The sequence below is a fragment of the Theobroma cacao genome, chromosome 8, assembly GCF_000208745.1.
Source record: "Theobroma cacao cultivar B97-61/B2 chromosome 8, Criollo_cocoa_genome_V2, whole genome shotgun sequence".
In the NCBI taxonomy this organism is placed as follows: domain Eukaryota; kingdom Viridiplantae; phylum Streptophyta; class Magnoliopsida; order Malvales; family Malvaceae; genus Theobroma; species Theobroma cacao.
The window spans coordinates 8934002-8951106 of record NC_030857.1 but is presented as its reverse complement, the minus strand read 5'-3'; the positions used below and the strand labels follow the sequence as shown (position 1 = coordinate 8951106).

Here is a 17105-nt window from a genome sequence, read left to right as displayed (position 1 = left end):
GGGATTTTTGATGTTTTAGAAATAAATGTGACAAATAAAAATATATTGTGTTGATTATGAAATTGAGTAATTGGAGGCTACCAATTGTCTTGAAAAATATATTTTCTTATGAATGGCTTATGATATATGAGTATATGTGGCTATATTTTATAATTGCATTGTGAATAGAATGTAAGCTGTCTTTTACTATACAGGTTGGATAAATAAATAAAAGCCACGTTATACTGTCGAAATTTTATTAAAATTGGTGGGTTTAGTCAGTGCAGTGACGGGTTTCCGTAGACTGCCTATTAAAGGGGCACGGTAAACCCGGTTTTATAGTTACTCTGGTTGTAGAGGCGAGGAGAGTAACTCCCAGGGTAGTGTTAGAGTTCACTTCACGTTGAACCCCCACGTGAACGTGTAACTCGGCCAACGCCAAGTAACGACTTGTTTTCAAAACTAGAATGTATTTAACATGTAAATATCTTAACAACCTTGGCGGACTCGGTTAGATGCTTAGGCCAAGGTATCCCTGAGGACTAGATTTTGGCTTGAGCCATGTTTTTAATAAAAGTTATAAGCCTTGACAACTGTTTTGGTAAATTACAAATGTTTTATGGTTTAAGAAAGAAATTGAAAACCTTATGAAATGGTTTATGATTTGTTGTTTAAACTTGCCTCCATTTTACTCGCCTTTAGATATTTATGATAATGTTTGTTTACTCATTGGGATTGTAAAATCTCACCCACCTCCTTTCCAAACATTTCAGGCCTGTGGTAGCTTGTAGATACCTTATTTTATCGAGGATTTCAGTTGACATCTCTATCTCACAAACAGTAGGTTACTATCACTAATAGTTGGTGTATTTTGGGCCACTTGTCATTGTAATTATTATTGTACATTATAACTTTGTAAATTATTGTATGTATGAATTTATTTTACTTCCAAGTTATAAAAGATTTTTTACACGTATTTCTATAAATATTGTTTTATATAAAAATTTTATATTTTAATTAATATTTTGAATAGTAATATTTGTCTATAAATCCTTTTAAAATATTTTTGTCTTTTGATATATTTGAGCCGAAAACTACTGGAAATTGTTTAAAATTGAATGTTTAAAAACGATTTCTCACAAAAAAGGCAAGAAACTGATATGTAAGTCTTGCGGGGTTCTGATTGGCATTTCGGGTAATGAGTGTCAATCGGGACGTCGCGACAGTTGTCATGGGGTCCGAGGGAGGTTCCGGGTCGTGACAGACAATATTATAGTTGATAATATCTAATAAAGTGGAATAGACTCAAATATTAAATGGAGGTTTAAGAGTGTAATATGTGTAGAAAATCTTAAACCTATAATGAGTAGTGTTGACTCCATATATTTTTTATGATAACAAAGCATTCCTCATTCATTAATGTCTAACTTTACTACTTTAGTGTGTAGAATAGAGTTAATCCTCTCAATAAAATTAGTGTTTAAAGACAAGATCACATAATAGATAGGTTAATTAGTTAGAGTGAGAAAGAAGAAAAGGGTTAGTGAAGACAAAATTTTAGTAATTGATTAACAAAAAGCCTTAGTTAGTTAAGGCATGACTAGTTGACAAGCTGAAGCAAAACAAAAAAAATCTTAATCAATTAGCACTAGGGTTAACTGATTAAGAATGTACTGGAAAAAGAAAAACAAAAGTGTGCTAATCGATTAAAGCATGTGGTTAATCGATTAGAGCACAAAACCTGAAAAATCTCTAAGCATCAAAAATTTAAATTCAAAATAAGTTTGACCGTTAAAAAGAGCCAAAATAGAGAAATTCAAATTCAAAAAATCTTTTAATTGATTAGAGTTTGTGTTAATCAGTTAAGATTGAAACCAATTAAGATAAGTATGCTGAAGTAGAGAACTTTGAAGATAGTGATCTCTTAATTGGTTAGAGTTTCCTATAATCGGCTAACGTATAACACATAGTAACAAGACAGTGTAAGATAGAGAAACTATAATCAGTTAGAGTTGCCTATAACCAGTTAGTCTAACTCTATTTGTCCATTTGAATTTAAACACTAGAAGACAAAATAATAGCTAAAATGGCATCGAAGTTGTCCCTAACAACTAGAATCTATCTTGAATAATAAAATCTGTCCCCCAAAGTATAAAAGAAAAGCTTCAATGGTCAAAGAAGCAGATTTTGAAGAAGAAAAAGCCACTTTGAGCAAAAAGCTAAATGACCTTCACCAAAACACTTGTTCTTTACTCCTATTTGAGAAAAAATGTTTAAAGTATGAGAAGCACTCAAGAAGTCATTGAAAGAGATTACAGTTTAGGTTAAAAGCTCACTTTGTAAAAACTTGGAGGAAGTTGTCAATTCCACTGTTATAGTAAAGTTGGGTTGAACATCCTTGATTGGGAGATTAAGGTAATGGATGTAGATTAAGAAGACTGAACCACTATAAATACTCTTATATTATCCACTTTTCTCTATCTTTCCTTGGTATCTTTTAATTTTGACAAGTTCTAAACCATTTTTCCTCCAGCTAATTAAGAGCTCTACAAGCTCAAAAGTGCATACCTTAAAATTTTAGTGTCATTCATCCCTTTAGCACTCCAACATGACCAATAAGTAGGACTAAGGATCATTACACAAAGTTAAGATTAAATATTCTCTCTTATTTACACAAAAACATATTTTTACCTATTGGAGAGGTAATAGCTCAAGAAGGAAGATTTTAGTATATTGAATCTGAACAATTAATCTTATCTATATTGTTTTTATTGTCAAATTAGGTATAAAAGATCAAGTATATTTTCGTGTTCTAAATTCCTGACATGTTTTGTCCTGAGTTTAATATATGTATGATTTATTCTAACTTTGATAAATTGTTAGAAGCCAAAAGTGGATCTTCCATAAGTAAAAGATTCATGGAGATTGATCCAAGCCAAAAGCCCATATCCAAGTTTGAAAGCAGCTATTTTCTATTCTTTTTTATTGTGTTTAATTCAAGTAAATGATAGCCGCCATTTGCTAAATAAAAATGATTATTTTAAAATTATAATTTATAGTGAAACTTATTTTTTAAAACATATATCTTAAGGTGAGGAATAATTAAAAGAGTCCTATCAAGATGTTTGGAGAGCTCAAAGAAATTATTCCTATATAAAAATGAAAATAGTATAAAGAACATGAAAATAAAAACTTTTAAAATTAGAAAAATAATTATATAATATAATTTAAATAAAGAATTATTTTTTTATTAGTTCGAAAAGTTACCTTTAAAAAAGAAAAGAAAAGAAAAGAAAAGAAATTTGGAAAAGGGGGGGAAAATGATGAGTTTTGGTCTTTTGGCAACCGTAGCGCGGGCAACCTCTAATAAAAAACAGACCCGAGGGCCAAAACCCTAGTCGTCGTTTGTGAAGGACAAAAGGCAAAGTTGGTCTTCCCCTCCCCTCCAACGCCTCCCGTTTCGAGGACACACTCTCACTCCCTTTGCCTTGGACCAAACAACAAACAAACACACCCTCCTCTTCGTTAACGAAATGGTGGACCACCACAGCGCAGCCAGGCCACTCAAGAGAGCTCGCAGGACTACCAGAGTCACTGCCGACCTCTCCGATTTCCTCTCTTTCCCTTCCCCCTCCACCACCGCCGCCTTTTCCGGAAAGCCTTTCCGTGAAGCCGTCCGGAGCTTCCTATCCTCCCACGCCCGCCTCACCACGGCCTTCGCACCGCCAGTCCTTCCCTGCCTCATGACGTGGCAGATCCTGTTTAGAGTGGGTGATTCTGTGACGGACGCCCACGATCCCTCGCCGATCGTCGCGGCGCTTTATATCGTGGAGGAGGACGTCACCAGATCCTCAAGATCTGTCTACTGCGACCAGTGCCGAGTCGTTGGTAAGTGGAGTGGAGTGGAGTCCACTCTAGTTGGGCATGCTCGCTCGCATTTTTTTTCTGTATACACATTAACTAAAACTAGCTTTTACTTAACTCGAGTACTAATGATAGTACTAAGTAGAATAAAAGAAAAAATGATTTTATTTATTAGAGAGTAACTACTAAATTGTGTTGGGTTTTGAAATGATAGGATGGAGCGGGCATCCTGTTTGCCGAAAAAGATACCATTTTATCATAAGGTCTTGTGATAATGGGATCAATTCGTACGAGAACAAGTCTTGTCCGTCAAGGTCAAAATTTTGGATTTTTCTTGTCTAATATTTTCGGATTTAGCTTTATTTATAGCTAATGCTATCTCATCTCATCTCATCTGTGCAACAGAGTGGTTAGTGGGGATCATGATGATGATGTCCATGATGTTGAGGAATGGGAGTATTCACAGTTTGAAGATAACACGCATTTGCTGCATGGAGTTGTTCACTCCAATGGTTACGGCCATCTTCTCACTGTCAATGGCAGAGAAGGAGGCTCCAACCTTCTCTCTGGTTTTCACATCATGAACTTCTGGGATTCCCTCTGCACACTTCTCTCTGTCAGGTTTGGACACCCACCCACCTTATCACATTCATTCCTTCATTCGCTTGTTTATTCATCAGTATACCAAATATAAAAAATTATTGCAGTTTCACACTTCCTTCTACTAATTTACTTGTGTAAAGATGGTAAAGAAAAACCCTCGCCTATACTTTACATGGCCTTTTCACATCCTCTTAAACCCATTGTACCTGTCTTAACAGCCATCAGTCTATGCGTACATTTCTTTTCTTCACCTGTGTTGTTACTGTATTACTATTATTCTACTTATTACAAATGCTTAAATAAGTGTGAATTTTCTCTTTTTCTTCAATATAGGATTTAAGGACTCTTGAGAACACCGTAGAGTGTTTCATCAATCCTACTTTCTGGTAATTTTGTTGAACAGGAAGGTAACCGTGATGGATGTATCAAAGAAATATGGTATGGAATACAGGCTGCTTCATGCAATTACCAGAGGCCATTCCTGGTATGGTAACTGGGGTTATGAGTTTGGATCTGGAAGCTACGCCCTCACACAAGATGCTTACAAGAGAGCAGTGGATAACCTCTCGACCATGCCGTTGTCCCCCCTTCTGTTCCAAGGGCGTAAGACCCGAACTCGCCTGCAGAACATCATTTTTTTTTATCAGTCCTTGTCATGTTCAGAACTTTCAACACTCAAGGATCTGTTTTCATTCCTCCTAAGACTCATCACTGAAAGCCACAGGACCTCAATGCCTAAAACATCCAAAATGTCAGACTCTTCCACAAATGTATTGTGTGCATGGACAAGAAATGATGTAGAATCACTGCAGCAAGCTATGATTAAAGTGCTAATGGCCACAGCTCCAGGTTCCAACTGGGTAACCAGGCGTGGTCTAAAGGGCGTCATGAGTAAGGCAGCCTCCCCTGAACTTCTTGATTACTGCCTTAAGCACTTGAGAGGGAATTTGGCAACCAATGGCAAGGTGGTTGAGGCTCGTTGCAATCCAAACTCCAGTGATATTGAGTTCAGGTGAGGCAAATTCAATTCTGGTTAACCTATCTCTTGTTTACTGGATCTTTGTAACTAACAAATGTCTTGTTACACAACAATGACCAAACAGGCTTCAGCCCCTTAGTTCCGTGCCAAATGAATCTAGCTTGTACTCAAATTGCCCATCAGAAGAGCACATCAAGGGTGATCTGAAATTTTTGTTTGACTCCTTGCTCCACCCTGAAACCATGTTGACTTACAGACCTCAAGCAACAAGGGAATGTGTGATTGACTCGGCTACTAAGCTTCTTGATTGCAAGCAATTTGTGAAAGACTACAAACCATATGCTTACAATCCCTTTGCCATTTGTGTTTGGTGTCATTTAGAGCTTTCTGATCAACCTAAAGATGATCCAGTTCCTCCCCCTGAACTGATTGTTTTACCCCTTAATGCTACCATCGGTGATCTTAAATCTGAAGCTACAAATGCTTTTGAAGATGTATATGCCATGTTTAAGAGGTTTCAAGTTGAGCATCTACTAGATTACGGTTCTGTAGAGGACAACATAACTCTGAAATTATTGGTTGGCACAACTGGATCAATTCAAGTTAAAGGAAGATGTCCATCAAAGCATGGACTTAACCGATATCGACTGGAGAGGGGAACAGATAACTGGACAGTTGACTGCACTTGTGGGGCAAAGGATGATGACGGTGAGAGAATGTTGGCCTGTGATATATGTGGTGTTTGGCAGCACACAAGGTGTGCAGGAATTGACAATGCTGATGCAATACCTGCAAAGTTCATATGCATGAGATGTGCTAACTCGCTTCACAAGAAATCTACAAGCATTCCAAATTCTGGAATGGAAGCTAGAAAGTTTTCTCAACTTGACACTTGTAGGGGAGCAATCGGAAGTAATGGTCCTGGATTTACTACTGCCTTGACAGTAGGGTGAATGTATATTTGTGTGTAAACATGTAAATAGTTTCTGTTTAGCTTAAAGGGCGATTATCAGTACAGGGCTTTTTCTCCCCCACGGTTTTGGAGCCATAAGCTGCTTGTTCAACATATTTTATCCAAGGAATTTGTATAGAATATTACTTTAAAGAAATTTAACCTTTATTTAAACAAAGTGGTTCATTTGTAAAGATGTCACAGACTATTTTACCTTTAGTCTCCTTTGCAATCTGTGTCTCGGCTTGTTCCATTACGCCCTCTTAACAAGTCATTAGTTCCTTCTGCAGCCGGGGAAACTGTGGTCTTGGAAATAGAAAGGTGTCTAACAGTGTTGCACAAACTATTATACTTAGTTACCACATCCTTGTACAAACCTAGTAATCTCTCCACATCAGCTACTGTCAGTTCACCAGCCTCAGCTTCCATGTAAGGATAATTTGACCCAGCTGATCCAAGAATGGCTATGTGATGATCTGTTTGACAACATTGAAAGATTCAATTCATATGAAAAAGAATCACAGATATTTCTTAATAAGAACTTAACTTCAATGCTGGGGAAGTGGGACTAGGAGCGAGAACTATTCATTTCATATGAGAAGACGAGATGGTTGAATAATCGAAGGGAGAGGGGATCCTAACTACGAGTCAGCCCTTCCAGCACCAAATGATCTTTACTTTTCTTTGTAGAGACTTTTTGGTGTTCAGTGTACTGAGGTTGTACAAGACAAGAATTTCAATCAAACAATTCTCTATGGTTAACTTCCTTTCAGATACAGAATGGAGCGAATATTAGAGTATATGGATAAAGAATAAAATAAAAAAGTTAGTAAATCATGCATACATTAAATGCTGTAGTTGTGTTCAAACTTACCATTAATGTTAGTTTTCCTTTTGTGCATTTCTGTTGATGGACCAGGATCTGTCTGCTTCCCAAATGTTGATATCTTATCTATGGTGGGTGAGGTTATTTGGGGCACTCTATTGACCAATCTTGCTGCTTGCATACTCTCCTCAAATTCAGTTTCTTCAATAGAAAGAGATTTGGCATTTAAGTCTACAATGAAGGACTTGGCTGAGACAAGATTCGTGTGATAATAAGCTGCTTCTGAGATAAGCTTTGACTGCCTCCGGTATAATTGGATGAATTTGAGGTTGGAATGCAATTGTGGAGGATTGGCCTGTCCATGAGATTTAGTTAACTAACATTAATGAGAATTAATCATTACTTCCTGAAAGCAACAAAATAATCTGCAGTGTTTTGTCCTTCTAAATAAATTTTGAAGATTAAAAGGAATGCAGTGATCATTTGAAGCACTAGAAGATTAAAGCTCGTGCCAATGCAAATATAAAAACTTGAATTAATAAGCCATTAAAATCACATAATTCATGGTCAAAAACACCAAATGACCTACACTTTTATAAATGATAACTAATTCATCCTGAAACAGCAGACTATACTCCTGCCACCACCCACACCCACTCATGCACACACATAGAAGACAAAAAGAGAAGAGCCACTGCTTGAGAGATAATAGCAACCACCCATAACAAGGATCAAAGGTTTGTTTTGTTAATAACTTGGGGACTTTGAAATTGATGACAACAGGCAGAATAGAAGGATAAGAAAACTATACAAATATGACAGACAACATAGCATGCTACTTAGATTACTTAATTACTTCAGAATGAGGAACGTAAGAGATCAAGAATTTTCAGTGAGTAAAACACGGTGCATATTCAAAAGAAGAATTAAATGTCAAGAATATATAAAGATTGAGCATAAATTCTCAGAAACTGTATAATGAAAACAAAAATGATACTAACACAAACCACACTTTGCAATGATGGGACTGTGACTGAGACAGTGAGACATAAGAATCCACAAAATGAGAATGATGATTGGTAGAATGGCTTATTACCAAGGAGACCTTGCCTTGATCGTAACATATATAAGAACAGGAAGAAAATCATCTGCCCCTCCTGGAACATGATCTTCTGAAATTGATGCATTGAGCAGTAAATTGTTGATGACTCTACAACAATTCATGATACACAGAAGCTTCTCACGAGGAGCTTTGAAAGCATTGATTTTTTTTAATTCTTTCTCTGCAAGCTGGGGACAGAAGGAAAAAGTGTGACTACTACTTATTAGGAGGAAGTATTGTCACATAACTCATACTTGACGCAATATAAATAAAACAAAAAAGTAAAGAAAGCAATTCCCAGTGCACTAACATGATCAGCAGAATATCTCAACACTTACAAACATAAACGATAAAGGAAAACAGAACCATGCAGTCATAGTAAACCTAAGTCCAAAAGCAATCTCGTTTTCCATTGGTGGCCAAAAAATGAAATTTTGCGTAGATGATCTTTACCTCAATAAAAAGTAATGTGACATGATGCAGATTTTGAAAAACCTGATAGTGCAGAATGTAAGAAGATAATGTGTATTCCCTATCTCACATTTGATATCATCCATGAATACAAGAGTTTTGTAACTAGTCAACAACCTCTACCTTCGAGATCCAACAATAGGTCCAACGATTGAAGTGAACCAATTAAAACTAAAATCAAGAACCATTTTGTTATTTTTCCTCTTTTTCCTTTTAAGGTGAAATCAGAAACCTTTTATCCAGCATCTAAACTTTTTCACAGTTTTCCTCTTTCAGAAGGTAACAGGGTACGCTTTATATGAGGTTTTGTCTTTTTAGGAAAAAATGCTACAGGCTTTTTCATTCATGCCATATGTCATGATAGTTTTAATGTAAATGAACTATTAATCAGTTAATTGAAGCTGTGATGCTTAATGCTATTTCTAAGTGAAAATTATTTCGTTAATAATTTATTTATTGACAATTAATTAAGCAAGTAACATCAGAGTTGGGCAGAAAACAAGTTTCCTAAATTAGGCTCTCAAATCTATGTAAAATGCTCAACGTTGCAGCAACAAAATATCTGACTAAATATTTACCAGTGTATGACTGTAAACTAAACATTAAAAGAGCATAGCTTCATTAGAATTAATCACTAAAACAAACTTCCCAATACTTAATGAGGTCAGCAGGCATACCAGCCATGAAGCTTCATTTTGTAGCACTACTGGTATGTCTAAATGTTCAGGCCTCAAGAAGGTTTGCAACAAGCATATCTTCTCTGAGATCTCTCGATCCATCTTGATGTCCTCAGCAGAGGATGCAAAGGTCCGCGAATGTAGTTTTGTCATAACATATTTCTCCAGACCCTGCAGTAAGTAGCACACGGTCAATATAAAGTACTGTAACTTTATGTACTTGGGCAGTCCTTTTGTTTTTCGGAGGCCCTAATTTAACAAGCACATCAAAGTATTATTTAATATAACTAAAGTTGGACCTATCACTGTTCTTAGAACAGTTCTCTTCTTAAAAAACATGCACTATTCTAACAACAAAGGCTTGCCTGGTTTTTTTATTCTTAATGTTATTCGGCTTCTTTTGAATTCTTTTTTTCCTCCTAAGTTGTGCTACCACCACCACCACCACCACCACTACTACTACTAAATGTGTTAAATGGCTGATTACTCCAACTTAGAGGCAAAATCCATCCGAACATATAGTTTGTTGCATTAAGTATGAAATATTTGGTTAATACACCAACAAGACTATAAAGAAAATCATTTGCAAATATAAAATGCTAACCTCCAAGGCATTGTCAATTTCTTCATCGGTGGAGCCTGCCCATAAAGGATGATCCCTTATAGCAGCTTCCGTTGTCAAAAAAAAGTCCTGTATCCTTTTCCCATCATTTTCCGGGTTTCCCGCATTAAATGAAAATGACACAATGAAGCTGAAATAAAATACATTTTCTAAGTTAAGAATTCAAATACCTAAAATGCACAACCAGGAAACATAATTTCTATATTCTTCTCCTTTATTTTTGTTCATGAGGACTCCACGGAACACCTGAAATTTTCTATACAATATATGTAAAATTCCTATTAAATTAGAAGATCAAATCAAACTGCAATAACAACTTGCCACACAACAAAGAGAAAAAAGAAATAAAAAGAAAATTGACCGCGATAACAACTACAAGCTTGAGCGCAAATCGCTTATTTAAGCTACAGAGTTCTACTTCAGAATGTAAGCATAAAGGAATGAATATTTCCTACAATAGATTTGTGGAGAACATAAGCTATCGTATCATCTTATAATAAAATTTTTTCCTTCAATAATAGCTAAGAATAACATTACGATTTTCGGAATGAGGATTGAAACGAATGTTAAGATCACGGGGATTGAGCGAAATATTTTCATATAAAATTGAAAAGAATTTCTTCCAGAAAACCCTAAAACGCATCTAAATTACCAAAAACAAAAAGAAACAAAGAGCAATTGCAGAGAAATCTAAATGGATAAAAAATAGAATTGCAAAAGAGAAGGAAAGAACCTCTTGATGGATCGAACAAGGTCTAGAGAAGCAGGGTTTCGCATTTTGTCGAGAAAAGAGTCGAATGGAAGTGAGTGAGTCGTCTCCATTTCTTTTATGACTAATTACTGAACCAAAAGAACAAATCAGAGCCTCCTTTTGTTGAATTCAGGAAAACAAACAAAAAGCAGAGTAACAGCAGCCTTTGAGAGTTGAAAGAAATAAGCCATAGGTATAAAATTAATAATAAATAAATAAAGTTGAAGTGAGTGTAATGAGGCTAAAAAAATGAATAAAGGATGCAACGAGCACACAAAATCAGGTTCTAACAGCACGTTTGGTAGGGGGAATAGCTATCTATTCCCTTGCCATTCCTCATCCCTTGTTTGGTTGTCAAACAAGGTGAGGAATAGGAATTCCTAAAGAATAGAAATTCCTCATATTTGTCTTTAGGGTGGGAATGGCTAATACCAGTCCCTCTCTTGGTATTATCTATTTCGTGAACGGAAAATAAGTTTGAAATATCATTTGACTAAAATACCCTCAATTGATTCATAATATCACGATTATGTCCCATATAAAACCTACTTTGTTTTCTCTTTCTTTCTCATTCTTCCGTCTTCCTCAGCACTTTCAGTCGCCCTTCCCCCGAAAAGCATCTCCTCTCTCAGCCGACCTTCCCCTGTCTTCATCTACTCTCTCAACCGATCTTCCCTTATCTTTCGTCCTCTCTCAATCGATCTTCTTCCTCTCTCTCAGCCACTATCTCAGCTGTGGGTCTTCCCCTCTCTCTTACCCGTCTTCTCCTCTCTCTCAGCAAGTTTGCAACCGTCCTCCTCCACAGTCGCTGTCGTCCTTCGCTGTGGTGGCTCCATTGGCCAGATCGATGCTTCAACGACTAGATATAGCCAGGGCCAACGCCAAATTAGCTCTCCGACGTTTGAAGAGAAAAAGGAAAGATGAGAAAAAAAATAAAAAGTGAAAATAAAATAAAATAAAAATTATATCAATTAATAAATTATTAATTTTTAATGAAAATAAAAATTAAAAAGATTAAAAAATAAAAAATACAAATAGAGAAAAATACTCAAATAATGAAAGTAAAAATTATATAACTAATTTAATATAAATTATTTAATAATTTAATAATAAATTATTGATGTTTAATGAAAATGTAAATTAAAAGGTTAAGACATGAAAAATACAAATAGAGAAAAATGATTCAAATTGTTAAAATTAAAAATCATACAACTAATTTAATAATAAATTATTGATATCAAAAAACATGATTTTCTATTTCTACTAGTTTTTTCATTTTTTTCCTAATATTTCTTCTCCAATATTTTTTTTAAACACAAGTGTAAATGATTCATAATATATGAAGAATTGGCTAAAAAAAAAATCTATACACAAATTTAATTGATTATTATAGATAAAATATAATATAATTAAATTATATTTTTAAATAATTATCTATTTATAAAAATATGTGATTAAATTATAATTATTTTTAGTAATTGGGAAAAAATATAATTATGATGGATAATTATCTTTTGGGATAAATGTGTATTTAAATGATAATAAGGATAATTTTATTTTTTTATGAAAATAATTGTTAATATGGTCAAGGGTATTTTTGTCTTTTTATCACCTATTCTTTTCTTATTCCAATCTTATTTCTACCAACCAAACACTGTGATAAGTCATAATAGCAATTCCTGCCCTATTCCATTCACAATACCAAACAAAGTAATAACTATTCTATTTTATTCCCACTTTATTCTATTCCCACAAAATAGCAATTCTATTATATTCCTGCCTATTCCGCGAACCAAACGTGCTGTAAGTGTAATAGAACTAATCGCTTTGCCCCTTTTGCCTTTCTCACTAAATTTCAAGGAAATACAAAACAAACCCTAATTTAACCATTACTAGCATGTTTGTTTGGCAAAATGGCTTAGCGATTCCCTCTCTAACATTTATTCCTTTGTTTGGCTGTCAAATTGTCACGACCCAAAATTTTTATCGAGTCCATGACAATTGCCGCGACGTCTCGATAGATATTTTTTACTCGAAATGTCAATCGAAATCTCGCAGGGCTTAACATCAATTTTTCTCGCTTCCTCTGTGAGTATTAGTCACTAAAATTATGTTTTGAGAGATTATAATTATTTTTCAAATCAAAACTTTTTTCTCACTGGGGCATTTTGGTCATTTTTCCTCAAAAATCTCGAAATCCACTAAAAATATAGTATGTAAGTACAAAATACATAATTCATAATCAAAAATAAGTTTAAACATCTAAAACCTTCATTTAAAATAAAATTATTACTATTAGAATAAAATAAAAATATTAAATAAAATACTCAATTTTCTCATAAAACAATATTTTTAAAATACTGCGTAAATAATTTTTACAGCGTAAAAGCAAAATAAATTCTTACATATAGTAGTACAGATAACTAAAGTATGAAATTTAATTTACAGTGACATGTGGACCCCCAAATGACAAAAATGAACGAAGGCTACAAACCTACAGTTTTTGAGGAAGTAAAGCCAACTGTAACCTTCAATGATATCAGCTATCTACAGTCTATATTGAGCCTGAAATGGGTGGAAAAGGGGTGCTGAGATTATATAATTCCAGTGAGTAAACAGATACCATCTAAAATATCTAAAGTCGAGTAAATGGAGACAGATAAAATAGTTTAATATACTGTGATTCATCACCTTTTAACTCATTTCAATCAAATAAAATTAATTTATATAAATCGAGTAATTAACATGCTTATGAATTTCTTAAAACTTTGGCTCGTGCCAAAAAATCATTTTCATACCCAGCTATCAGGGATGCCTTGATCGAGAGCTATCCCAACCGAGTCCGCCAAAGCTATTAAAAGTTATGTATGCATAAATCATGTTTTTATTTAGAAAACATAGCCGTTCCTTGGCGTTGGCTGAGTTCCTCCTCACGTGGTGGTTTAGCGTGAAGTGAACTCTAATGTTATACCTCGGGGGTTACCATACTCACCTCTCCAACCGAGGTAAAATATATCAAAATTTTGTGCCCCTCTAATAGGCTGGTCCACAGAAAACCTGTCCCCTGCAGCAGGTTAAATCCACCATACAACAAAATTTTGACAGCATGACATGACTAATATAATACTATCCAGCCTGTAAATGTAAAACAGAACAATTCATACAGTTCACCAAAAACACAACCCAACTAGTCATGCCAACACATTAACATAAGCCATCAATTCAAATCATAAATTTACAACACATAAGGAGTCTCCAATTACTCTATTTTCAAAATCATCATTAAATTTCAAGACAATTTATAAAATCTTTTCATTTAAACACATTTTGTTTATAAACATAAAGGTTTACCATTTAAACCAATTTTCCATAAAATCATAAAATCGGATGAAAATCACTTTAGATTATTAAGACGATAGTAAGGTTACTCACAATTCTAGGAGTCGATGTACTCCTAATCCCAATCTTCAAGTACAATCTCTGTACTTTTACCAGTGTAATTTGCTCACCACTTATCCACAATGTACAATACATAATTCACCACATTAATGCTTGATCATTATAAAATTAATTAAGGCTCGGTGTATATGCATGATATAATATGCAACTTATCCGACTACCGCTTAAATGCGGTGTTGACATAATTCGGCCTATTACTCGATTAAATGACAATTGTATCCGATTTGGCTCCAAATTGCTCCATTTCATTTCTAATATTTCAATTCACTAAATACAATTCCAATAATCTAAAATTCAGCCTAACAACCCTCACAATTCTTCTTGAAAATTTCGGCTATTGTGGTTCGCTATCACTAAAAATTTTTTCATTCCATTTTCTCACCATAAATGATCATTTCATCAATTTTTCAACCAATTCACTTGATCACAAAATCAATTCATTACTTCTACACTTCACATAGGGTTCGACCATTGAAGGTTCATGGGGAAAATTGATTCTTTTCTTATTGTTTTGTTTCTAAACATGCTTAACTAACTCTAAACACCAACATAACTCAAAATCAAACAATTCCAACATCATTTCTCTCACCAAACCCATTCGGCTAGCCATGATTTCCCCATGAAAACATACAATCCAACCATGAAAATTAAGGTGAAATGCATGGGTAAGGTAAATCACTAGCAAAATCAAAAAAATTTTACCTTTGCTTGATCAAATCATTGAATTCTAACACTTTCTCTTTGATTTTCCCCACCTAGGGTTTGTTCTTTCTTGGTTTCTCTTCTCTTCTGGCTTGGCCGACCACTATGGGAGAAATGGGCTGATTTGTATGCCTTTTTTTATAAAGAAACAATAAAATAATAAAAGCATGACACATGGCATTTTTTTATTGGTTCAAATTTTAAATATTTGACTTTTAATTCTTTAATTCTCCACCACACATTTCTCATGTTTATCCATTTCCATGATGAATAAAATTCCTTGGTCTTGACAAGTGTCAGGGGTGAAAATTTACCGATTTACCCTCGAGACGGTAAAATTATCGTTTTGCCCCTATACTCCAAAAACACCGAAATTATAACTTTTTCACTTATCAACCTCAAATTATACTCCAATGAGTCAAATGTGATCAATCTTGATCAAAAACTTCTTCCAATATTCTAATTTTGATCCTCATGTGGCAAAATTACCATTTTGCCCTTAAATAGTGAAAATTCTGATTTGACTCCGAATTGATCCTCAAACCCTGAATCACCATTTTAAGTCATTCTTGAACTGTAAAATTTTGAATTTCACCTTAAAATCCCTATTTGACCTAGTTCGAGGCTTAGATCAACTTTATTATACCTCTAGTTACAGTATCGACTTTTGTTAATTTTTCGAGGCTCTCCTAGTATGTAAACATGCTATCCATCACATGTATGTCCTGTCAAGTATTTTATAAGGTCGGGCTTTACACAAATGCTCCAAGGTAGGTTTATGACACTTAAAACTAGGGATGGTAAGGCTATTCGTAGATATCCAATTCGGTTATATCGAATTAGGGTATTTCATAATCGAGTTTAATATAAGTTCGAGTAATGATTTTACTATCCGTATCGAGTTCGGGTATTACTCAAAACTCGATTTCAATACTCGTTTATATATATTTTAGTGTTACTTATATAATTAAATAAAAAAATCCACTTTTGTTGGTGTTAGATTATTTACTCGGTTATATAGGATTAAGGTATCTTATAATCGAGTTTGAGACTAGTTCGAGTAGTGATTTTACTACCCGTATCGGGTTCGGTTATCACCCTGAACTCGATTCTAATGCTCATTTGTATATATTTTATTGTTATTTAAATAATTAAATAAAAAATATCCACTTTTGCTGGTGTTTAGATTCGAACCCAAGAAAAGAGACAAAACAATCAAAACATTTACCAACTTTACAAATAATTTCTTTTATTAAAAATTAACAAATATATTAAAAGTATGATTACTCAAATTATTAATATGATGACATTAATATATTTAAATTAAAAAAATTATTAGATTATTAATTATGTTTAAATAATATAAATATCATATCATATTACAAAAGAATATTATTATTATTATATATATGCTTTTAATATAAAAATATTTACTTTTTATTTTATGTTAATATTACAAAAATTTAACTTGTAATATATATACTTAAAGAGAGTATTGGATATTAGAATAGTTTTGGAATATATCTATTTTTTTAATTTCATATAATTAAAGACAAACCCATATAGTTAATTAAATTAATTCATGTAACCATGATTAGTAATTAACTTGAAATGTTTTTTAATAAATACACTATATATATTGGGTTCATTTATAAGAAATATAATTACTATATTATATATATACTAATACTTTTAGAATATATATACTTTAAATATAAATATATTTACTTTCTATTTTATGTTGACATTACAAAAATTATAACTTGTAAAATTATTAATTATAATATATAAACTTCTAATATAAAAACCTTAAAGAGAAGTTGTGAGATTAAAATAATTTTGAAACCTAGTTATTTTTTTAATTTCATGTAATTAAGGACAAACCCATATAATTAATTCAATTAATTCATGAAACTATGATTATTAATTACTTTGTAATGTCTTTTAATATATTTACTTTGTATATATTGGGTTCATTTATAAAAAATATAATTACTATTACATATATACTACAATACTTTTAGTGTGTGTGTGTGTGTACACTTTAACTATAAACATATTTTACTTTTTTATTTTGTGTTAATATTACAAAATTATAAACTTAAAAATTATTAATTA

The 17105-nt window shown here is 33.4% G+C and overlaps 2 protein-coding genes across 3 annotated transcripts; one reads left to right on the top strand and one right to left on the bottom strand.

Annotated features, from left to right (window-relative positions):
- On the top strand, positions 3306-6573 carry LOC18592777 (PHD finger protein At1g33420). Its single transcript, XM_007019657.2, has 5 exons — positions 3306-3867; positions 4058-4157; positions 4249-4464; positions 4850-5458; positions 5550-6573. Exons 1-5 carry the CDS (start codon positions 3513-3515, stop codon positions 6376-6378), a joined length of 2109 nt encoding a protein of 702 aa, XP_007019719.2. The 5' UTR covers positions 3306-3512; the 3' UTR covers positions 6379-6573.
- LOC18592778 (vacuolar protein sorting-associated protein 9A) lies at positions 4535-11042 on the bottom strand. Of its 2 annotated transcripts, none has more exons than XM_018126074.1 (7): positions 10809-11042; positions 10058-10205; positions 9454-9624; positions 8314-8493; positions 7252-7558; positions 6592-6853; positions 4535-5066 (listed from the first exon to the last, which is right to left on the bottom strand). In XM_018126074.1, the coding sequence occupies exons 1-6, from the start codon at positions 10895-10897 to the stop codon at positions 6594-6596; spliced, it is 1155 nt and encodes a 384-aa protein (XP_017981563.1). In that variant the 5' UTR covers positions 10898-11042; the 3' UTR covers positions 4535-5066; positions 6592-6593. The 2 variants fall into 2 exon arrangements, with proteins under 2 accessions (XP_017981563.1, XP_007019725.2); XM_007019663.2 differs by lacking the exon at positions 4535-5066 and adding an exon at positions 6117-6214.

What these genes read in the sequence shown, in the direction of transcription:
- LOC18592777 (XM_007019657.2), top strand. Translation starts at nt 3,513, where the DNA reads ATGGTGGACCACCACAGCGCAGCCAGGCCACTCAAGAGAGCTCGCAGG. An exon ending in CGACCAGTGCCGAGTCGTTG is followed by an intron (nt 3,868 to 4,057) that starts GTAAGTGGAGTG and finishes TTGAAATGATAG; the next exon opens with GATGGAGCGGGCATCCTGTT. An exon ending in AACAAGTCTTGTCCGTCAAG is followed by an intron (nt 4,158 to 4,248) that starts GTCAAAATTTTG and finishes TCTGTGCAACAG; the next exon opens with AGTGGTTAGTGGGGATCATG.
- LOC18592778 (XM_018126074.1), bottom strand. Translation starts at nt 10,897, where the DNA reads ATGGAGACGACTCACTCACTTCCATTCGACTCTTTTCTCGACAAAATG. An exon ending in CTTGTTCGATCCATCAAGAG is followed by an intron (nt 10,206 to 10,808) that starts GTTCTTTCCTTC and finishes ATTTTATTTCAG; the next exon opens with CTTCATTGTGTCATTTTCAT. An exon ending in AAAATGAAGCTTCATGGCTG is followed by an intron (nt 8,494 to 9,453) that starts GTATGCCTGCTG and finishes TTCTGTCCCCAG; the next exon opens with CTTGCAGAGAAAGAATTAAA.